The 22,524-nt window shown below is 50.1% G+C and overlaps 2 protein-coding genes across 2 annotated transcripts in view; both read left to right on the top strand.

The window, feature by feature from the left end:
- SEMA7A (semaphorin 7A (JohnMiltonHagen blood group)) overlaps nt 1–22,524 on the top strand; it is a 139,710-nt gene that overhangs the window by 27,050 nt on the left and 90,136 nt on the right. The gene's annotated exons all lie outside the window — the stretch shown is intronic.
- EDC3 (enhancer of mRNA decapping 3) lies at nt 733–21,124 on the top strand. Its single transcript, XM_062612185.1, has 7 exons — nt 733–809; nt 3,171–3,352; nt 4,607–4,920; nt 11,057–11,392; nt 18,797–18,950; nt 19,759–19,976; nt 20,607–21,124. Exons 2-7 carry the CDS (start codon nt 3,189–3,191, stop codon nt 20,939–20,941), a joined length of 1,521 nt encoding a protein of 506 aa, XP_062468169.1. The 5' UTR covers nt 733–809; nt 3,171–3,188; the 3' UTR covers nt 20,942–21,124.

The raw sequence follows: 22,524 nt of genomic DNA, 5'->3' as shown, positions 1-22,524 counted from the left end.
GGCAGATGTGTGGCAGAGGTGAAGGGGGTGATGGAGGGTTGAGGAAGGTGTGACAGGCAATGGAGGTGTGGTGGAAGTGTGGTATGATGGAGGTGACAGAGGGGTGATGAAGGTGATGGACGTATGATGGAGGTGGGGTGGGGGTGATGGAGAGGTGATGGAAGTGATGGAGAGGTGATGGATGATGAAGGGATAATGGAGGGGTGATGAAAGGATGATGAAGTGGTGATGGAGGGGCAACTGAGGTGTGGGAGGGGTGATGGTGATGGAGGAGTGATGGAGGTGAGGGAGAGGTGATGGATGATGGAAGAGGTGATGGAGGGGCGATGGAGGTGACAGGGGTGATGGAGGTGATGGGGTTGACGTGTGAATGAGGTGGTGGAGGTGTGAGGACACTGGCAGTGACACGGGGCAGATATGGCAGAGAGCGTGCGGCAGCAGTGAGAGAGATGTGATGGAGGTGAGGGTGGGATGGGTGTGATGGACGAAGTGTGCCAGTGGCGACAGGTGACGGAGGGGTCACAGCGGCGATGGGTGACGGAGGGGTCACAGCGGCGATGGGTGACAGAGGGGTCACATCGGCGATAGGTGACGCAGGGTCACATCGGCGATAGGTGATGCAGGGGTCACATCGGCGATAGGTGATGCAGGGGTCACATCGGCGATAGGTGATGCAGGGGTCACATCGGCGATAGGTGATGCAGGGGTCACATCGGCTGTGCCCGCAGCGACGGGGAGGAAGTGACGGAAGCCCGGAGCGGCGGTGAGAGAGGAGGCCGCGCTGAGGCGGGAGCGGGCGGCGGCGCCAGGTGAGGCGGGGCCGGGACCGGGACCCCCCGCTCCGCGCCCGGAGCCCGCCGGGGGCAGGCGGCACTCGCGGTGCGGCGCTGAGCACGCCCGGGCACCCCGGGAGGCGCGGCCGCGGCGCCAGGCCCTGCGCGGGGCCGTGCTGGGAGCGGGTGGGGAGGCCTGGCCCTGGCCCGGGGCCGCGCGGGTTGGGGGGGGCCCTCATGCTGCCCCCAAGGGTGAGGGGATCTCCTTGTGCTTCTCCCCCGGCGGAGGGGTGTCCCTTGTGCCCCCCCTCAGGGGCTCCCTGTGCTGTTCGCCCCGGGGACTGCGTTTCCCTGTGCTGGTGAGGCGGACTGGGCCGGGGGATGAGCCCTGCTGGGAGTGGGTGCGCTCTGCCTGCCCGTGTCCCGGCGGCAGAGCTGGGAGGTCTCTGTGGCTGCTTTCCTCGTAACTGAGCCAAGCCAGTTCGCTGTGAACTCATCTTTCAGCTGGGGGAGCATGTATTGTGGCTCCTTGTCAAGCAGCAGTGCTCGCTGTGCCGCTATTGAATGGTTTATGTTGGAAGGGACCTTAAAGCTCATCCAGTCCTAACCCTGCCATGGGCAGGGACCCCTTCCACTAGAGCAGCTTGCTCCAAGCCCCTGTGTCCAACCTGGCCTTGAACAGGGATGGGAGAAGGTGCTGAGTTATTGTTTACAAACTCTGTGTATTAAAGAGCTGTCTGCATGGCTGAGTAAGCCTTGACTTTCTTTTACAAGTGGCAGTGATGTCAGGCGTATCAGTAATACCCACCCAAAGGGATGTTGGGGAGAAGATCTCTGTGAGTTGTATGGCAAAACCTGTAATATGTGACAGACTATTAGACAGGAGGTTTGACTTTCCAGGTGTGTGTAACCACACAGATGTGCTGCTGTTCTCATGTGTGATGTTGTAAATAATTCACTGCATGTGTTGCTCAGTCCCTCTTCTAAGTGACTTCTGCACAAAGCAGTAGAAGTCTCCCTCGAGATGAGGAGGTTCCCTTGGTTTAGTTCGTGTTTGAATGCAAACATAGATCACCTTTTGCCTGGTAGAAGGAGTCTCTTGTTTTTGAATAGTATCCTTGGAAGGTGGTGATGTGTGCAGAGCCCTTCCCCTCATTTCCAGAAGGAGATAATAAAAGTGGGAAAGGGAGTGAAGTTTTAGGTGTACTGTAGGTGCTTGGTGATATGTTTTCTTTTGAAACTGCCTTTTATCAGTCTCACCTTGGCATCCAGGCATTGTTATCATGGCTTAATATGGATCCAGAGAAGCAGGAAAGAGAGGAGGCTGGTGCTGATGGATTTCCACCTTAGTGACCAAATTTAGCTTCCTTTTGAAGCATCCCCTGTTTTCAGTCCCCTGGAAGCAGGGGGAAGTGAGGAGTTTTCCTGTTAACATGCATCCTAGTTATTTCCAGGGTTATTTTTCACTTCTTTTTCCAAGAAGCTCAGGATAGGAAGGGCTTGAAGAGAATTAAAACAGCACTCAGAAACAGGGTTTATATATTGCTGTTAATCTCTTCTTGGATTATTTCCTGGGCTCTTTGTGCTCCTTACAGTAAATATCTGTTGATTACAGCATGAAAGGCAAATATATCCAGTGGTCATTTCCCTTTAGGAACTTGTCAGCTCTCTTTTGCTGCTGTGCCACTGGTGAGCCTGTCATCTTCTGGGGCCTGTGTCTGGAGGAAGAGATCTCAGCTCAAAAGATGTGCTTAGGCTGCTTCAAAGTGTGTTGACACAAGTTCAGTCAAGCATCAGGGCTGAGGGAATTGCGTGGGACTGAACAAAGTGGGTTTTCTCCCCCTTGTTCTGGTGGAACTCAGTGCTAGGAAGAAATGCAGCTTCCTGATTGCAGCAGGAATACTGATATTCCTGGCTCTGGAGAGCGGGAAGGCTTTTATCCTGGACTCCAGCACTGGGTTTTCCTCCCCTCCTTCTGTATCTGCTCCCTTAAAGGTGTTGGTTTTCATTTGTATGTTCAGAGCTGAATCTTCTCCTTGCTGATTATTCACAAAAGTTCTTCTGCCCCACTGTTCCTGTGCCAAAACTCTACAAACTCCCTGAAATTCCAGGGATAATGGCCACAGACAGAATTAAATACCAAATATTTCTGTTGGGAGCTTGAAAATGATTTGTTTCATGAAGCAAACAGTGATCTGTGTCACAATGGTATAGCAAAGCCCCATCCAGGGATTTACACACTCGCTGGGATGTTATTTCCACCCCACAAAGAAGGGAGAAGCTGACAAAGCCGGAGCCTGGGTGGGTGCCAGGCTTTGGGCCGGGGAATACAGTTGATGCTGATTCAGGTTGTCACTTTCTGCATCTTGTTACAGCCAGGCCTGTGTCTCTTTACAGTGGTTGTGTGCCAGAAAGATGGCTACAGACTGGCTTGGGAGCATTGTGTCTATTAACTGTGGAGAAAGCTTGGGAGTCTACCAAGGACGAGTGTCTGCTGTGGATCAGGTCAGCCAGACCATCTCCCTGACACGGCCCTTCCACAATGGGGTCAAGTGCCTCGTGCCAGAAGTCACCTTCAGGTTAGTGGCTGTCTTTTCCCCTCCTACCTTTTCCCACGTCGGTGGTGGTTGGCATGGTTTTGGGGTTGGTTTTCCTCAGAAACAAGCTCTTTGCTTTAATCTCCCTATTGCTGCTGAGCATTATTATTGCCCCTAGGCAGTGAACTGCAGTTATCAAATCCAACTCCATCTCTTCTGCTCTTGCAGTGTGCTTTGCGCTGCAGAGACAGGAGGGAGTTTCGAACCAAGAAGCTGAATTGATGCTGCAGTGGTGTTACTCTCAGGAGCTCTTTGCCACCAGCTCCTGGTAACACTGTGTGTAAAAAGAAGACTTAAGAGTCGCTCATCACTGCCATTTTCCTGTTACCTGGCATCTTATAACAACTAAGACGCCGAGTCATTGACTTGTAAATAAGATTGATTCCCTGATACTCTTAATCTTTCTTTCTCCCTGGATTTTAAAGAGACTGGGGTAAGATGATGATGACTATATTCTTCTAGGAGATACGTGGAAGTCAGTAACAAGCTCTTATTATATCCCAGTTGAACAAATACTTAAGTTTTGAGTAGAAGCCCCTAATTTCTAATGTATTTCTTGCCATCAGGGCAAATGGAATTCTTTGTAACTGCTGCTTTGTTTGGTTTTGGCTTGTACCCAGTGCTCCTTTGGTTTTCTTTATCCCTTTTCTGAGGAAACGGGAAGCACTGTCCTTGTCTGAGCATGAATTGCCCTCATCTGAGGGTAGATTACTGGAGAAAGGGATTAAATGTAATAGTAGCCTCAAGGCTGAGATGAATTAAGTGTCTGGAAACTGGTAAACCAGTGCAGATCTCTGCAAAGGTCAGTTGCTTCCATTTTCTGCTTGAGTGCTGACTGTTCCAGCTTGGAATAGAGCCTTTCACACAAAACCCAGGTGCAGTGTAGAATTACTCATTGGTGTTTTGAGGATTCAGGCCATTTCAGTTTGATGTGTGTGTGATATTTCAAAGAAATATCCAAAGACAAATGTGTGATTTTGTGCTTCACTTTCTAATTTCCATTTTCAGATCAGTTAATCTCCTTCCATTTCTATTGATCTGCCGAAACGAGCTCGACCAAGAAGAGAGTGCCCTTCCGGGTAACTCCCTGTTACCTCCTTAAAGTCCATTTTTCCTCATTTCTATTGATCAGACAAACCACACTCTACAATGTAACACATTTTTCTTTAGGGGTTTCTTGCAGAGGTACCTCAAATGCTAAATTCCTCATGTCTGCTTTTCTTTCCCTGTTTTTAGGGCAGGTGACATTACTGAGCTGAAAATCCTGGAGATCCCAGGGCCAGGGGACAACAGACAATGTGGGGATCTGCCCCAGACAGAGATGGGCATCCCTGGTGTTGGGTGCCAAGTGGGTCCCAGTCAGAATGGCACTGGGAAAGCGTTAAAGAAACCCATGTCCAGCAGTGCCCCACAGAACATCCCGAAGAGAACAGACACCAAGAACCAGGATATTATCATCTCTCCACAGCAGCAGTGCTCCAAGAGCTACATGGATCGGCATGTGGAAACGCTCACTCAGTCCAAAGGCTTCCGCCGTAGACACAATTCCTGTGAGTATCCATGTTATTCCACAACTTTCCTTTTCACCACTGAGTTATGGCTGCAGTATCTTCTCTTCTTCCTCAAGAATGTTTCAAATGGGTCTGGAAACTTTCGCCTTTATACTTGTCTTACCTCCTGAAGGTCTGGAGAAGAGGAAGTTAAATAGTGAGGAGAAAGACTTCATAGAATTCCAGACTGGCTTGTTGAAGGGACTTTAAAGCTCATCCAGTTCCAACCTCTGCCATGGGCAGGGACACCTTCCACTAGAGCAGGTTGCTGCAAGCCCCTGTGACCAACCTGGCCTTGAGCCCTGCCAGGGATGGGGCAGCCACAGCTTCTCTGGGCACCCTGTGCCAGCGCCTCAGCACCCTCCCAGGGAAGAGCTTCTTCCTAAGAGCTCATCTCAGTCTCCCCTCTGGCAGGTTAAAGCCATTCCCCTTGGCCTGTCCCTCCAGGCCCTTGTCCCAAGCCCCTCTCCAGGTTTCCTGCAGCCCCTTTAGGCACTGGAGCTGCTCTCAGGTCTCCCCTTCAGGAGCCTTCTCTTGTCCAGGCTGCCCCAGCCCAGCTCTCTCAGCCTGGCTCCAGAGCAGAGCTGCTCCAGCCCTCGCAGCATCTTAGTGGCCTCCTCTGCAGTCGCTCCAACAGCTCCACATCCCTCCTGTGCTGCTGCCTCAGAGCTGGGTCAGGACTGCAGGGGGGGAGTCTCCCCAGAGCACAGCAGAGGGGCAGGATTCCCTCCCTTCACAAGCTGTGCCTCCAAGTATTACAAGTATAGGTCTTCCAAACGTTTGGCACTTGCCTTTGCATCATCCTACCATCCTCACAGTTATAATCCCATCCCTGATCTGGAGTATGCAAAGTGTTTTCTCTGTCTCAGCATTTCTGAGAGAAGTGTGGTTGATGCCTATTTATGTAAAAAGCAAATAGTTCTTTAACACTTTAGAATATTAAAGGGAATATTCAAGTTTAATTAGTGGAGATATTCCCTATATGGATTATTCTACTCTGTTGGCATCCAGTGTTAGAAAATGGAGAGCTGAATAACGCTGGGTAGAATGATTTCCTCATTCTTGCTGCTTGAAGATTGCCCATTTGTCAGCCTCCAGTTTTCCTCTAAAAGGAACTGGAAGCATAGAGCAAGCTTTTCTATTTAAAGCCTACCTCTTGCAACATCACCCTACAAGTAACTACTGGTGTTACTTGCTGTGTTGTTAAAAACGCACATTAACAGCTCTAATGAGGCTGGTGTAAAGATACAATCAGCACATCTCCTAAGTCAAGCATCCCTCATCTTTATTCTGTTCATTAACTCTTCAAACTCTTCTTTTTGTGCCAAAATTGGCTATGTTCTCTTTTTCTTCCTCAAAGTCCCCTTAGGCTATGCGCCTTTCCAGAGCTTCCTCATGCAATTATTTAACCATCAGTGGATATCCAGCCTATTTCCATTACTTCATTGCTGAAGCATCCTTATGTATCCAGCATATTCCCATGACTTCATCTTTCCCCCCTGCCTTGCTTTTGTGTTTAGCAAAGAAACAAAACCCAGGTGGGAAAGGCCAGTTAAACAGGGAGCTCAAGGGCTATATTTTGTGGAGGAATCCCAAGGAACTTCTGGAAGTTTTCCTCTAACTTTATTGCTGTGATTGCCAAAGGGGGTTGATGGGAGGAGGAAGGACAGAGTGATGTGAGGAGGAGGCATGCACGCCCTGATGACCAACCATCATCAAGCCTCTTTGGTTTTGAGTGTTTTACTTCTGCCTAGGCCTGAACACTGCCTGGTGCTTGCTGTAGGAAGAGACCTGTGGTTCCCTTAAGGTTAATGGCTTGGGGTTTTTAAGTCCCTAACTCCTCTTAAGTTCCATTTAGTTGTTTGAGTACGTTCCTTTGGTTGGTTTTAGAAAAACTTGTTTCATCTTCAGCCTTCACTACCTAAATAGCACAAATAACTTCTGCTTTGCTTTATTCTGGCTGGCTGGAGCATGTAGGAGGAGGGTTAATAACCTCACTTCATGCTGTTTGTCAGTGTCTGGTGGATAGCTTGGATTCATTTAGGGTAAATGAGGTAGAGAAGTAAACTCTTACCCTCAAAGTGTGTGTATTTGGAGAGTGGGGCATATGATGTGTGAATCTCAGGAGGGGGATAGAAGAGATCCTGGCTCTGTGGTGATGTTGGGTGCAGGCATCTGGGGAAGAACAGGCTGAGGTGTCACCTAGAACTGAAGTCATGCAGGCTTTAGTACAGCTGGAAGTTGCCCTCTTGATGCCCTTTAGCGTGCTAAGTCAGGCCCAAAGTTCCCCCTTTGGAGTCCTTGTGTGACTGGAATCAATAAATATCAAGGCAGGATTCCCAGCAATGGCTTCTGTGCCGTGCTGGCACTGGGCTCACTCATGCCAGGGCTGGCAGCAAAAGCTCCCACAGGGATCTCTCAGGAAGGCAGCCAGCTTGCTAGAGACTTCATGTTTGCTTGTGTGCTGTACATGAAAGCTTGCTTTTCCCAAGGAACAAAAAAAGCCTGGGAAGTATTGTTTCCCTTTTGAGGGAGGTGCTTTGCTGCGCGGCATCGAGCTGCCAACTTGACGTGGAGCCATGTGCTGTTCCTTAACAAGCTTCACACAGCGTGTTGGAAGTTGCCATCCCAAATGAGCTGGGCTGGAAGGGCTGGCTTTGTGCAGCTGCTTGTATGAGGCTATGAAAGCAAGGCCTAGTTGAATGGGGCTTAGAGCAACCTGGTCTAGTGGGAGGTCTCCCTGCCCATGGCAGGAGTTTGGAACTGAATGAGCCTTAAGGCTCTTTACAACACAAATTTTTCTATGATAGAACTCATTCTGTGAGGGACCTGGGGGGTTCAGTCTGGAGAAGAAAGGCTCGGGGGAGACCTTATCGCTCTCTACAATTGCCTGGCAGGAGGATGGAGCCAGGAGGGGCTGGGCTCTGCTCCCAAGGAACAAGGGATGGGACAAGAGGAAACGGCCTCAAGCTGCACCAGGGCAGGTTTAGATGGAGCTGAGGAACAATTCCTTCCCCAGAGGGTGCTCAGGCATTGGAACAGGCTGCCCAGGGCAGGGCTGCAGTCACCGTCCCTGCAAGTGTTCACACAGCGTGGAGACGAGGCCCTCGGTGCCATGGGTTAGTGGTGGCCTTGGCAGTGATGGGAAATGGTGGGACTGGATGTGCTTAAAGGGCTTTTCCAAACATGGTTGATTCCATGATTCTGTGACTAGCAGCATTCAGGGAATGGCTTGGTCTGATTTGTCACACTGGTGCCCAGGAAGACAGTGAACACTTTTCCTGTTGGCCTTATCTCAGATTCTTCTCTCTGAGCTTTCTCTCCACCTCCCTTGGTCCTTCTTTCAGGCTTTTCTCCTCTGCCCTGAGCAGAATCAGCCAGCAGTCATCTTGCCTGTCTAGAGGGTGATGCTTTATGAGGAACACCACATAACTTTGCTGCTTGGCCTGTGCCATGTCCTGTGCACCCTGTGTGAGGAGGTGAAAAGAGAGGGCTGGTTGCATGGCTCAGCAGTACTGTGAGCTGGCATCCATGGCTCTGGATTAGGGAGCTGCCCACCACAGCAGCTTGTTTTGATAAGGTATGGCCTTGGCTCCCCTTTGTTGTGTCTGCAGGGGAGTCCAGGGAGCTTTCCAGCCATTGTTTTCCCAGCTTTTCTAACACAGCTTTGTGTTCCAGCAGTGTATACACACTGCTTACATCAGCTGCCTCTGTGCCCTGCATCCACTGCCCAGCGGGGCAGCTCACCCCATGTTTTGCTTTTCAGGTCAGCTGAGGAGCCGTTTGTGGAGGAGCCTGGCAATGGGTGTAAAAACTCTTGTTGGGTAACTGAAACAGAGTTGTTCTAACACTTGACATTGAACAAGGCTTGTTTTGCTTTTGTGTTCAGTGTAAGCTTTAGCTTGTTCATCTGAACTCATGCTGATTGCTTTGACTTGGAGTTTGTGAACGTTTGGGGAACCCAGCCTGTTGTGTTGTCCGGGTTTTCATCTCTGGGGCTGCTGACTGAGTCCAGAGGAGGCCATGGAGATGCTGCAAGGGCTGGAGCAGCTCTGCTCTGGAGCCAGGCTGAGAGAGCTGGGCTGGGGCAGCCTGGAGAAGAGAAGGCTCTGGGGAATTGGAATAATGGGAGCCTGAAGCTGCAGCAGCTTTTTGAGAGGGGGGTGTTTTGGGATGTTCAGGTCTATTTAATTTAGCTCCTGGACTTGAGACAGGTTCCACAGAAGGAGCTGCTGAGCAGTTCTAGGAGCCTCCTTGCTGCAGAGAAAGCTTTCAGGTTAGTCACCTAAACAGTTCTCTGGAAACCCAAGTGACACACCAAAATACAAGGAAAGATAAATGGGGGAAAATCCTTGCTGAGACAATGCATTCCTAACTGGGAATAAACCCAAGTATACATCCTTAGCAAGTCATCCTTCAGCATTGTCTGAGTTAGATGTGGTGGGAGGTGGACTCAGTATCATGCTGTAAACCAGGTTTGTCAGAGCTTACAAAGTGTTCGGTAAGTGTCAGGTATTACCTGGATTTTCTAGTGCTTTGTATGAAGTCTCCAGGAAACTGTGAAGGGAGTTCTGGAGTTGACAGCAGCAGTTTGTGTCATTAACCTACTGAATACCTTTGCTGTAGAGAGCAGAGTTCTGCTGTTAACTTGGCCAAAATGGGCATGTTGGTCTTAAATATTCCTGTCCTGATCCTGAAATGAGTGAGCACTCGTGTAGAATCAGTTGACAAGGAGGAAGGCCCTTTGCTTTCTAGGGGAAGTGCTGCTCCTGTCAATGGAGTGGAGGATTTCACACCTTGGAAGCATGGGAAATGAGAGCTCAAGTTTGTTAGGCTCCACCAGTCAACCCAAGGTTATAAATAAGCCTTTCCTTGGATTTCTCGAGACCAGACTAGTCTTGTCTGCACTTACAAAGCTGACAAATAACTTTGTGGGAAGCTGTGAAGGTTGTGCCCATTGCAGATCTTTTGGGATGTTTTCAGAGTATCCATCCAGATTCTGCCTGTCTTCTCCCACTGGTTGTGATAATGTGTAAAGGCAAAAATAGGTTGATCTTGCATTTGTGGGGAGGTAGAGAAAGAGCACACATCATTAGGGTAACTTGATGGCAGTTTGTTTCCAATGGATGCTGTCAGTAAACTCATTTGTATAAGTTACTCTCCATAGTGATCATCTTAAACTAGAGGAACTATTTTAGTAGAGGGAGCAGCTTTGGTGTGATAACTCTTAACTCCATCCGTTGGACCCTGTAGGTGATGCCTGAAATTGCTGGAATTGGCCTGAAATATTTCCTAGGTGTTGCAAATGTAACAAGGGATGTACAAACAGATTAATATTAGGGTTGAGTTTGAGTTAGGAGCTGAGTTTGTGGGTGAGCTGAATAAGGTAAGAAATAAGCAAGTAAAAGGATGTGTTGACCTCCTCATTGCACATGGTTTTGTATCAGTCCTTGATAAGGAGACCTTCATCAGTCTCACTCCAGAGAAATCAGGCTTTCAGGATGACTTGTGGCTGGAGAGAAGTGTATTTAAACATGCAGGGGGGTGAAGAAGGAGGAGAATGAAATAGGGATGAGGTCAGGAATGTGTACCTAGTGATAGTAAGTGTGAGCAGAAAGAAACACTTGATATTCAGGGGTTTGAATTCTCCCTTAAAGATCATTAATAGGTGGCCAAGAAAGGAAACACCTATGTTAGATTCTGAAATTTAGGGAAATTCCAAAGAAGGTTTTGGGTCACATGCCTGTGTGAGCATGAGCTCAGTATAGCAGGAAAGCTATAGCAGGAGCACGGCTAGCTTCTTATCATTGATGGGACACCCCACCTTGAATGAAATCCAGTGGGGAGAAATGCTCACTTTGCTCCTGTGGCCAAGCATGTTTTTCTAACCTTGCTGGTGGAGAGTCCCTGAAAATCTCTTTCCTGATGCTCTTGTTCTGTTTTCTGTCCATGGATCTTAGCATGAGGAATGCCAAAGATGGGCTCTACAGCAAGTACCCATTGAGTCTGGGGGCTGCAAGCCCAAGCACCAAGAGAGCTCCCCTCTCTTACCAGATGTGTTGGGGAAAACATGTATGAACAAAAGTGGCTTTTCCCATTTCTGCCATGTTTCCAACTTGCTTTTCTTTTCCTTTAGGGTCATCCAGCAGCCGTCACCCGAACCAAGTGACGCCGAAGAAGAGCGGCCTGAAAAACGGGCAGATGAAGAGCAAAGATGACGAGTGCTTTGGGGATGACATTGATGAGATCCCAGACACTGATTTTGATTTTGAAGGCAACCTGGCCCTTTTTGACAAGGCAGCTGTGTTTGAAGAGATTGAAACGTATGAGAGGAGGAGCGGCACCCGGTCCCGGGGGACCCCCAACGAGAAACCAGCTCGCTACCGGCACGATGAGAACATCTTGGAGTCAGAGCCCATAGTCTACAGAAGGATTGTTGTACCCCAGAATGCTAACAAAGAGTTCTGCACGGGTATGCCATGTCCCTTCCTGATCAGCATGGAAACTCTCCTGCTTTGCTGGGCTGGATTGTTTTCCCCAAGGGTTGTCTGTCAGCTTAATGTGATACAAGCAAGGGCGTCCCTTTACGTAAGGTTGGATCTGTGCCTTCTGTCTGCATACAACCTTTATTTGCAATATTGCCTAGGTAAAAAAATACTCAGATAGGGCACAAGGTAAGCAGTTTTCCAGGGAGGAATAAAGCTGATGGTTGGATAACAAGACGGAGGGTTTTGAATCCTTGCTTGGATTCCTAGTATGATGAACCTGAGTGGATGTGATCGCTGGCTCGTGAGAGGTTGGGATGGGCTCAGGGTTATGGTACATGATAGCACATGGTGATTTGTGCTTTCTTGCTAAAAGGCAGGAGGTTTCGTGTGCTTCTGATGCTCCTTGGGTGGTAGTTATGTATTTCCACATGGCTTTGTGGAAGTTTAAAATGTTGTTGGTGTAAAAAGCAATGGTTCTGGCTCTTCTCATCCCTAACTCCAAACATTCATTGTACAAAAGGTGTTTTAGGCGGGGTCTCCCCCCACTTACTGTCCACTGCTGCTGTGTGAAAGAGATTTTACTGTAAGCATTCTGTTTATATGAGTTCACATGCTGCACAGCACTTGTGCTTTATGCTACATTCAGGTACAAACTCCCTGTAACTTCAGTCTAGTTGTGCTCTTCTGCCTGCTTTTTAGCACTTGCAAAATGCAGGAGTGAAGGAACTTGGGCATTCCAGGGGCATTTCTTTTCTGTACAAGTCGGCTTTTGTAGAGAGACATAAGCAGTGCATATCCTGGTGGCCTGGCCACTGAGCTGAGGTGTGATCAGGTCCTTGATCTCTCATTCTTGCTCTGCCCAGAAGCTCCAGCTGGGGTGTGAAGCACTTCAGGGAAGGAAGCTGGTTCATTTGTAAGGATTTGTTGCTTTTCAGTGTGAAAAAACAAGTCTTTTAATGGCTCCCCTCTACAGTGATATCATAGTTTTCCCTTTGTCATCCATCTTCCTATTGATCTCCCAAATGAGATGATAACATACTGGGTCATAGCTGAACTTGTCCAGCTCAGTATTATGTTTCCAAGGATACTTAAGGAAGAGTGAAATAACAGAGCAACCACACAATGATACATCCCTGAGTGCTTTGTCTTTCACAGTTTGAAGCCTTCCTGAAGCAGAAGAGGTAGTTCAGTATTAATAGCTTTTGATGAGGCTTTTTTTTTTGTCTTCTGCTTGTTTTAACCTATTGCTTTATAAATCTCTGCAAGCTTTCAGTCTCTTGACAGTATCCTGTGGCAAGCAGCTCACCAGTTGCCTGTGTGTTGTATGAATAAGCTCCTCTTTGTTTTTGTGGATAAATACTCATTTAGCATTATTCTTTTTCATTTACTCCTTGTAAAGTCATCTTCCAGCTGGTTCATCTGGTAGGAGACAAGGCTTCTGTGTGCAGCTAGTCTGAAACTAAAGCTAACCTACTGTTAGCTGCCAGTTTGAGAAGTAAGGCTGATGCTGTATGCTAGCAGTACAGCTCCTGGCCATGCAGCAAGCATCAGTGAGTAAATTCAGAGCATGAAAATGAAAGCATGTTGCTAAACTCCATCTTTATGTTGGAAGCTCTCAGCTCCCTGTTTGCAGTGTGCTGGAGGGAGCAGCTCAGTGAAAGAGTTGCTGTTGGCTTGTTTTGGTCTTGGCAAGCCTGCCCTGGAGGGTGGTACATGATTCCCCTCCATAGCTGCAGGGTCTTGCAAGCCTCATTAGCTACTGTTGGGTGATTAGTGTCCCCTATGGAATTCTGGATTCCTTTGGAAGAAAAGCTGTCCTGTCACCCAATGGGCAGGGTATTGACAGCTCCAGCTCCCTGCCGCCTGTGCTGAGCAGGGCACGTTCACAGGCCTGGGAATGATGGTTACAGTGTCCCAGTGCTGTGTCCCTGCCAGTGGTTTTCTCCCAGAGGGTGATTTCCTTTGTGTCCACTGAGGAAGTTTACTTCTGCTTAGGAAATGCTAAGGGCAAGCTAGGAAAAGCTCATGTCAGCACTTGTAACCTGCCTGCTGCTGGCAGAAAGACATCCAGTGTGCTTGGAGGAATGATGGACTGTCCCTTGGAAAAATCAGTCCTGGTTTCTTTGTTTAGCAGCTGGAAGGAGGATGCTGAGCTACAGGCAGCTTGCCTCTGAGTGGCTCAAAGAACAGCAGCTGCTCAAATGAAAGCCCCAAAAGCCATCGTTCTGGATGTATCTATGGCAGGAATTCTCTCTCTGCTTCTGAATTCTCCCTGGAGAGTTTTCTGTGGACTCCTAAGGGGAGCTTTACTTGCAAAAAGCACTTTCTAGTTATAGGAGAAATAAGTACTTGGTAAATTCTTTACCCTAGGGCAGTCCTAAAGATGATTGTCTTGAGAGCTCTGGCTGATACAGTGATTATTTTGTCTGCTGTGATAGCACAAAGTGATGCTGGGGATTGACAGCAAGTTGATATCCAGCTCTTGTCACTGTGGCAGAGGAAGGAGTCTGACTCCTTGCATGCTCTTTTATGCCATGGAGCTAGGGAATAACCAGGATTATGCAGCAATAAATCCAGCAGTTTGCTGGTGCCAGTTCTTCAGAAGATTATCTGCAGGGCTTCCAGTCTGTGCTGCTACTGCTGCCTGAGAGGAGTCAAGTCGTGTTGGCTCTAGCAAAGCTTCGTAAACACTTCATTCCATTGGGATGCTTTTCTGGGAGTTGATTTTTCTGGAGCCAGGCTGTCAAATAGGCATTGGTGGCAAGCAGGGAGTGAGGAGGGGGATCTGTTCTAAACAAAAGTGAAAACCTGAAGCTAATAGAGCTTACCAGCTCTTTGATCATGGCTGAGTCCATCCCTATGGCTTTGCACATGAATTTCCCTCATATATATATAGTTTATCTTTAAATGTGTGTCTAGCTGTGTTCTTTCTGCTGGTCAGCAGCAGTGGAATGACCTGTGATTGAGCAGCACCATGGTTTGGGATCGGGTCTTTTGGTAAGAACTGCAAAGCCGAAGTCCTGCAGGTGTATTGGAGCTCAGGGTTTGCAGTCGGATGGAGTATCTCAGTTCATCATTGATGACTCTGGAGAATATCATCTCGAGCATACCAGGCTGTCCGCATGGTTCCTTTTGGCAGTTGAGCTCTTCTTTCCTCTTACCTGTGTTTAGTTGCTGCTAGCACGTTCCACACACATACCATGGGTTCCAGTTCATGACAGCAGCTCTGCTCTGGAGCCAGGCTGAGAGAGCTGGGCTGGGTCAGCCTGGAGAAGAGAAGGCTCCTGAAGGGGAGACCTTAGAGCAGCTCCAGTGCCTAAAGGGGCTGCAGGAAACCTGGAGAGGGGCTTGGGACAAGGGCCTATAGGACAGGCCAAGGGGAATGGCTTTAACCTGCCAGAGGGGAGACTGAGATGAGCTCTTAGGCAGAAGCTCTTCCCTGTGAGGGTGCTGAGGCACTGACACAGGGTGCCCAGAGAAGCTGTGGCTGCCCCATCCCTGGCAGTGTTCAAGGCCAGGTTGGACACAGGGGCTTGGAGCAAGCTGCTCTAGTGGAAGGTGTCCCTGCCCATGGCAGGGTTAGGACTGGATGAGCTTTAAGGTCCCTTCCAACCCAAACTGTTCTGTGATTACACTGGCTTAAAAATCTGCCTTGCCTGAACTATGGGCGTCAGATGCGTGCTTAGGAGTGGATCAATGTGGCAGCCAGAGCTTATGTGCCAGGGTCATGCTGCAAAACTAAAGCTGAGCCTGTTCTGTGAGGGTGATGCTGTCAGTATGGCTTGGGTTTGTGTGTGCCATGTCCTTGACTGTCTTTTCTACTCTGTGTAGCTTTTATCTCTTCAGTCCATGGATGACTGCCTCACAGCGATTGTGTGTATTGAATGTGTGAAGTGTTTCTGGGACCTTTGAGTAGAGTGCAAATGAAGTTCACTTGATCCAACCGCAAGAGAAAACAAAGTGGTCATGGAGCAGAGTCTCTTTGTCCCTCAGACAGCTTTTAGCTCAGCTGGAGTGAATTGTGCACTGGTTCAGGGAGAGGCTGACACTAGAAGGTCAGCCAGAGCTCCCGCAGGATTTGTCTTCATTAAAAATAATGATGATTAAACTGCATTAAAACCCCTAGCCCTTCAGTGGCGAAAATCACTCACGTCTGTGGGGCAAGGAGCTGTGGTTTGCTGAGGCTGCAGGCAGGTGGCTCCAGCTTTACCACCAGCAAAAGACAGCAAGTAATGTGCCCAAACTGGACTAGAGTTAAACCCAAGTCACGTAGCTGCAGCTTGTGAGCTGTGTGGCTTGGGAACCTGGAGTTGCTTATTGCTAAAGGAAAGAGTTTGTAGTGTTACACATGGCTTTTGGGAGATCCCAAGCCTGGTTCCATGTCATTCATACCTGCAGCTCGCCTGGTTTTATCTCTGGGCTGAAATAGTCCAGAGAAAACCTGGGGCTTATAAACCTGGGGCTTATGCTTGAGCTACTCTAGCAGCACCCCTTGCTTTTCACCCTGCAGCTTCAAGTACTGGAGGCATCTGGACTTGCTTTGGGCTTGTTTGGGGGGGAAAACCCCCTGAATTGCTTAACCTGTGGCAAGTTAGCTCAATCCTTCTGCTGGTACAGGGTGTTTTCATCCAAGCAGTGTGTGTGTGTGTGTGTGTGTGTGTAACATCACATAGAGAAGCTTGAGGAGACAACTCCTTCCCGGTGCCCAGGGCAGTGTGCCTCAAGCAGAGGCTCCTTGGTGTTTTCTCAGCCTTCAGCAGTGCTCTGCATGTCACAAAGCTCTTTAGTCTCTAGCTGCCCTTTTTCTTTTCCAGGCAGCTGTAAAATACATTTATTTAATATCCAAAGGCCTGAGCTAATTTCTTTGATTACCTTCATTACTGAACAATAAAGCTGCAGTGTCCAACCCAAACAGAATTAAGGTTGGCAGGCGTTCAGGTTTGCTGCAGCACTGTTATTGTTTGTGGCTTTACACGTCGCCTCCTTGCTTGCTTTCTGCCAGAGTTTATTTAACTCCCTCGGCCTGGTTTTGATAAGCCAGTTGGACTGGTTGGACCTTGCGTGAGTGCGAAGAAGGGAAGTTCTCTTGGCATCTAAGCCTGCTCCTGAGAGGGAGCAATTAGGACAAAGTAGCACTGGCATGCTAAATGCAAGTTCATCTCCTGGCTTCCAGTTAACCCCCTTTGTATTAACCCACTGGGCACTGAGCTGCATCTAGCTGGTGGTAAATGTGCGTTTCCTAAAGCTCATGGTCTGGAGAAGGTGTCTGAGATAAGGGTGAAGGTGGTCACAGAGAAGGTGTTGGCAGTGTTTGTACTAAACTGGGTAGAGGCAGAGTATAGATCAGCTGTTTCTCATCTGGTCCTGTGGTTCAGAAGGAGCAGAAGCACAGTTTGGGAGCCTCCCTGCTTCAGGTGAGCAGAGGATGCTTCCCCCCAAACTAGGTGGAGAGATCCTGACCTCAGGTCACTCATTCCAAGTCCTTCTTTGAGCTTGACAAACAAGACCCGATGGAGTAGCCAAAAGGTGGATGGGCAGAGGCAGAGCGGAGCCTTGCGTGACTGCGGAGCTGAGGAGGGGTGTGAGCACAGGGCAGGTACGTGACTCCTGGGCTGGCTTTAGGATTATTAGTGGCTGATGACTCTGAATGTTCAACGGCTGCTATCAAGAGGCTGAGATGACTTTGAGAATGTGCCCGCTTGCATGTGTGCTGCGGGTAACGAAAGACAATCGGAGGTAGCTTAATGGGAGGTTAGCATGCAAGGTCAAGTGTTTGAACATGTTTGGGCCCTCTGTATCTGCAAAGCACCAGCTGCTGAGTTCACAAGTGAAGGCCAGAAGGGTCCAGCAGGATCTGCTCCCCAGCATTTTACTGTTTCCTTGCGGGAGCGCTCCCAGTTGGCCCTGCACACCTCAAGATGTACCAAACCTGCTGTTTCCGCTGCAGCTCCACTTAGTGGTTTGTGACTGGGGCGCCCTGGGGAAATAGAGCAGTACAAATCATTCCTCACGATTCACATATGTGCTGCTGGTCTCATTTGAATGTGGTGCATGCTTGTCACAACTGGTTCTCATTACGGGTTTTTGCCTGCACAAGGGCCCACGAGCAACTGCTGAGTTTCCTCTGTGAGCGGATGTGTACTCTGCAGCTGCTCCTCTTTGAGCTCGTCTTGCTGCGGAGCCACATCTTCTTCCCACGGCCCTTTCCCATGGGTGCTGGAGGTCTGGGCCCTGTCATGATGAGCACCCAGGAGGCTGCCGTCACCCTGAGCTCAGGGGTGGGAGTGTGAGGGTGAAGAGGGCCTGGGCTGGAACAGGCGTCAGGCTGAGTCCTGGACCTTTGTGACCCATCGTGCCCAGCTCCATGCCCAGAGTAGGAGCTAAGAGGAAAGTTACAGAGCACTTGCTCTGCTTGTTTAGCTGGGAGCAGTGCTTAGGAATGATGGGAACAGAAGGAGCTGAGAGCTCTTCTGGCTGGCAGCTGTGCCCCAGCTATGTGGCTGTCCCATGTGGGGAGGGAATTAAGCTGTGCAGGTCCCTAGCTGGGAAACAGTTAAGGACATCCAGGAGGAAGTTTCAAGGGAATAATAGCTCCACGGAGACCTTAGAGCAGCTCCAGTGCCTAAAGGGGCTATAGGAAACCTGGAGAGGGGCTTTGCAAAAGGGGACAGGCCAAGGGGGATGGCTTTGACCTGCCAGAGGGGAGACTGAGATGAGCTCTGAGGCAGAAGCTCTTCCCTGTGAGGGTGCTGAGGTGCTGGGTTCACATGTGTGAAGTCAGGCTCTGCTTGGAGAAGGGAAGCACAAGGAGTCTTCCAGAACAGTTACTGAGGTCTGTGTGTCTCTTACCTGCTGAGGTAGACGACGCTATGATGGTGGGTTAGGAGCTGGAGGTTTAAGGCTGGTCACTCCTGATGGCAGGAAATGTAACACATCTGAGCTGTTTTTGCTGGAAACCCGGTTCACAGCTTCTCTTCTGACTTTGACAGGGATTAGGAATGCCGATTTGTGTTTGAGCATGGGTGTGGGTTAAAGCACAGGTGGCCTGGAGACCAGTAAGAAAACCTTTTACCTTCAATCTGGAGGTCTAAAAGGCCTTCCCAGCCCATGTGTTGCTAAAACTGCCTGCTGAATCTTTGTGGAAGTGTAGTACTTCAAGGCCAGCAGCTGTGTTGACCTGTCTCCACTCAGAGTAAGCTGGGTCTGCTGCACTAGTTTGGATTCATGGAATGGTCTTCAAGCCCCCTGGGTTCCTGGGTTAAGGAGATGCTTGGTAGCAGCTAATAGCCCTTTCCAAGTGCTGTTATAAAACCTTCCCAGTGAGCAGCGTTCTGGAGAGGTCTCTGATTATGCCTCTTCCTTTCTCCCTCCTCTCTCTCTGATCCCAGACTCCGGGTTGGTGGTTCCAAGCGTGTCCTACGAGCTCCACAAGAAGCTGCTCTCGGTGGCTGAGAAGCACGGGCTGACCCTGGAGCGGAGGCTGGAGATGACGGGGGTGTGCGCCAGCCAGATGGCCCTCAGCCTCCTCGGGGGACCCAACAGGTAAAAGCTGCTCCCTTTTGCTCTGCCCCCTCTAAGCAGAGCTCAGTTTATCTTGTTCTGCTCAATGGAGCTGAACCTTTGAGGTCAGTGGCGTGTGGGTGCCTGTGCTGCTCGTTGGATGCTCATCAGTGGTCCTGCAGCTGGAGGAAGCTGTCACCTCTGGAAGGAAAACCTCATCCCGCTGCCCTGCAGACTGTGTTGTGGCTCGTGTGTCAGCCTCTTCCCAAATAATCATGCAAACAAGCGTGGTGCTCAGGCTCCTGAAGTGGGAGGAAGATTACAGCAGGTTTCCATGGCACGCTGCTGCTTTTCCCCTCTGTAGAAAGGGCTTGTTTGAACAGACATCCACCCACCTTGGATGAATGACTTAATAAAGGCTTCTTTTTGGCTCCTGGGTCCCAGAAGGAGAGATGTCTCTTGAGTCAAAGAGCTGAGATTGTTTTCTCTCCACTTACTGGCCTTAAATCTCCATCTGTTTACTTGGCAGTACTTTACCAGGACCTGACCGTTTGATTCTGAGCAGTAAGTGATAGCATACCAGGCAGCACTGACCTTGTCAGCTGAAACTCCTCCTGTCAGCCACCCTCGATGGCTTGAGGCCATTTCAATAAATCAGCTGTACTTTGCAGTTGCTGAGGCTTAGGGGTAGAGCAGAGCAGCTCCAGGAGCAGCTCTGTGAAAGGATGTGGCTTCTTCCTTCAGAATCAGCGGAAGATGTGCAGAGCACCTCTCGGTTTGCTTCTCCTCTCCTGCAGGAAGAAGGGGAGTGCTGCTTGGGGTTGCTAACAGCCTCTTTTGTCTGTCGTAGGCTGAACCCGAAGAACGTGCACCAGCGGCCCACGGTAGCTCTGCTGTGCGGGCCCCACGTGAAGGGGGCACAAGGCATCAGCTGCGGCCGGCACCTCTCCAACCACGACGTCCACGTCATCCTTTTCCTCCCCAACTTCGTCAAGATGCTGGAATCCATCACCAACGAGTTGAACCTCTTCAGCAAGACACAAGGCCAGCAAGTGTCCAGCGTCAAAGGTAGGTGGCTGAGGAGCAGATCCGCTCCTGCCTCCCTGACACTTGCGCTGCTCAGTCCCCTGGCACCATCTAGTGGCACTGCCATGAGCTGGTGGCTGCTGGGAGGCTGGCAGGACAGCAGGGAGGTTCAACAGTGGAGCTGTTGTGCTGCTACAGATGTTTCCTGTATGAACAAGCTGCTGTGGGGATCAGAGCAGAGCAGCCCTTCTCTTATGATAAGGGCCTTCCTTGTTCAGCCTATCGAAACTGCAAGTCAATGAGCATCCAACTGCAGCTTCAAACCAAGCAGCAGCTTTGCTGAGCAAGTCCCAACAGCTGGCAATTCACATCTCTCAGTGTGCCAGAAAACAAGCTGCTGCTTCACCTTCTGTGAGACAACTGGCTTCTGTTTGATATTTCACCAGTGTTATTTCAAACCCGGTTCATTTAATCTTCTGGGGAGAAGCAAACTTGGGCATTAGGGCAGTGTTGGACTGTGCTGTGCTGGCTGAGCTACTTCCCTGGTAGCTTATAAAAGGACTTGGTCTCTCTAATGGAGACAGCAGTCCCTGCTTCCCTGGGCTGCCTGGCCCGAGCCCAGGTTCAGGGTTTCAGGTCAGTCCTCAGCACTCACCAGTCTTTGTGTTTCAGATCTCCCCGACAGCCCCGTTGACCTGGTGATCAACTGCCTGGATTGTCACGAAAATGCCTTTCTGAGAGATCAGCCTTGGTACAAGGCAGTGGTGGACTGGGCCAACCAGAACCGGGCCCCTGTCCTCAGCATAGACCCCCCCATCAGCGAAATGGAGCAGGGCATCGACGCCAAGTGGTCGCTGGCCCTGGGGCTGCCGCTGCCGCTGGGCGAGAGGGCCGGGCGCGTGTACCTCTGTGACATTGGCATTCCCCAGAAGGTCTTTCAGGAGGTGGGCATCAACTACCACTCCCCCTTCGGCTGCAAGTTTGTCATCCCCCTGCATTCCACTTAGAGGCAGCCGCGGGGCTCCGAAGGGAGAGAAGAGGAGGAGGTGTGTCAAGAAGCTGTGCAGCGGATCCTGACTGGTAAAACTCGTGTGACGCCTTAAGGATGAGAAGTTCTGGAGAGGTTCTTTTTTTTTTTCGGTCCTTCCAGAAGAAATATTGTGTATTTAACAAAAAAACAAACAAAAAACAAACCCAACCAAACAAAGAGAGCCATTGTACAATGCAACAAAACCGAAGGAGGCGAATGTTCCTGCGGAGCTGGTCTCAATTCTCTTGTGCCATTGTATGAAGGAGCCTGCAGGAGGATGGTGTCTGTCCCTGGCCAAGTGACCACTGCTGACCAGGCCTGGCTGGAGGGTGTTTGTTGAGGGGTTGCACATGGAGGTGCTACAAGTGATGGGTGGGTTGTTGGCTGGAGCTGTGGTTCTGTCCTTGTGGGCAGGTAGAGCCAGCAGGAGCATCCTGGTGGGAACAGCACCCCTGGTGGTGTAGGAAATACCTCCTGTTGCAGTCAGACAGGAGGGAGGGTTTGGTTTCATTCCGTTGTTCTTTTGGATCCTCCCTTACCCTGTTTTATGTTCCTGAAGGTGGTTGTAGGTCCCGCTCCCTCCTGGACCCTCTGGCCCTTCAAGGAGAACATTCCCTCTGTGGAAAGCTTGTGTCAAGAGCCAGAAGCTGTGGGGTCACACCTGCTCTGGGAACACCCAGGCCTCAGCTGGGCTTTAGTTGCTTCTGTATTCGGTTGGCTTTTTGTCTGTTCACTCTGGTTAAGCCCAGGCCGTGGGAGCGAGGTGGGCTGTGGAAAAGAACTTTTCCAGGATAGTTAGGGGGGGTGTGGGGTGTGTGTGTGTTCATTTTCCTTTTCCTTCCTGGCACAGGGAGTGAATCAGGGAAAGGGTAGTGAAGCAGGGCAGTGTCACTCGGGCTGTGGTGCATTGCTCTGTGGTGTAGGTGATAGTTGGGCCAGTTCCCCGTGATTCCAGCATCCCTCTTACACTCAGTGTGGTTTGGGAAGTGGGTCATGGATCAGTTCATTCCCTTTGGGCTCAGCCTGGGTATGGATGTGCCTGTGCCCTCTCCTCGCACAGAGGTGCTCAGCTCCCTCCTCACTGCAGTGCTTGAAGCTCTGCTGCTTACCTGTCCCCAGAGCTCCTGCAGGTGCCTGAGCCTTGCCCAGAGCCTGTTCTGGGATCTGGGAGAGCTCCAGGTGGTGCCAGCTCCCCTAGGGAACTGCTCTGGCGCTGTGCTCTGCTGAGCAGTGGAGTCTCTCTTAGCAAAGCTGTTGACCTGCTTCTGTAAATCCTCCCCCTTGGAACACACCAGGCACTTGTCTTTGCCTTTCATCTGCCTAGAACACAGGCCAAGCGCATCAAAGGAGGGAAGAGCCTTCAAGCACTTGAGTGATTAACACTGCCTCCAAGTGTGGCATGATGGGGAAGAGCCAGCTGGAAGCAGAGGAGCGCTGGGCTCACCCCACAGCTCCTGAGGCCTCTTACCCTGCCAAGCCCCATCTACCCCAGCAGGACGAAGGGCTCTGCCCCTCTCGCTGTCAGACCCCTGGTCCCCCTGGCTGGCTGACCCCTCGGTG

Source organism: Pezoporus occidentalis, unplaced genomic scaffold, assembly GCF_034315485.1.
Source record: "Pezoporus occidentalis ecotype Australia unplaced genomic scaffold, CSIRO_AGI_Poc_V1 ctg159, whole genome shotgun sequence".
In the NCBI taxonomy this organism is placed as follows: Eukaryota; Metazoa; Chordata; class Aves; order Psittaciformes; family Psittacidae; genus Pezoporus; species Pezoporus occidentalis.
The sequence above is the reverse complement of the archived record's forward strand: the minus strand, read 5'-3'. Positions and strand labels throughout refer to the sequence as shown.

Bases quoted from the DNA above. Each gene is read 5' to 3' on its own strand.
- EDC3 (XM_062612185.1), top strand. From the start codon at position 3,189: ATGGCTACAGACTGGCTTGGGAGCATTGTGTCTATTAACTGTGGAGAA. The intron at 4,921-11,056 runs GTGAGTATCCAT...CTTTTCCTTTAG, and splicing joins CCGCCGTAGACACAATTCCT to GGTCATCCAGCAGCCGTCAC. The intron at 19,977-20,606 runs GTAGGTGGCTGA...TTTGTGTTTCAG, and splicing joins GCAAGTGTCCAGCGTCAAAG to ATCTCCCCGACAGCCCCGTT.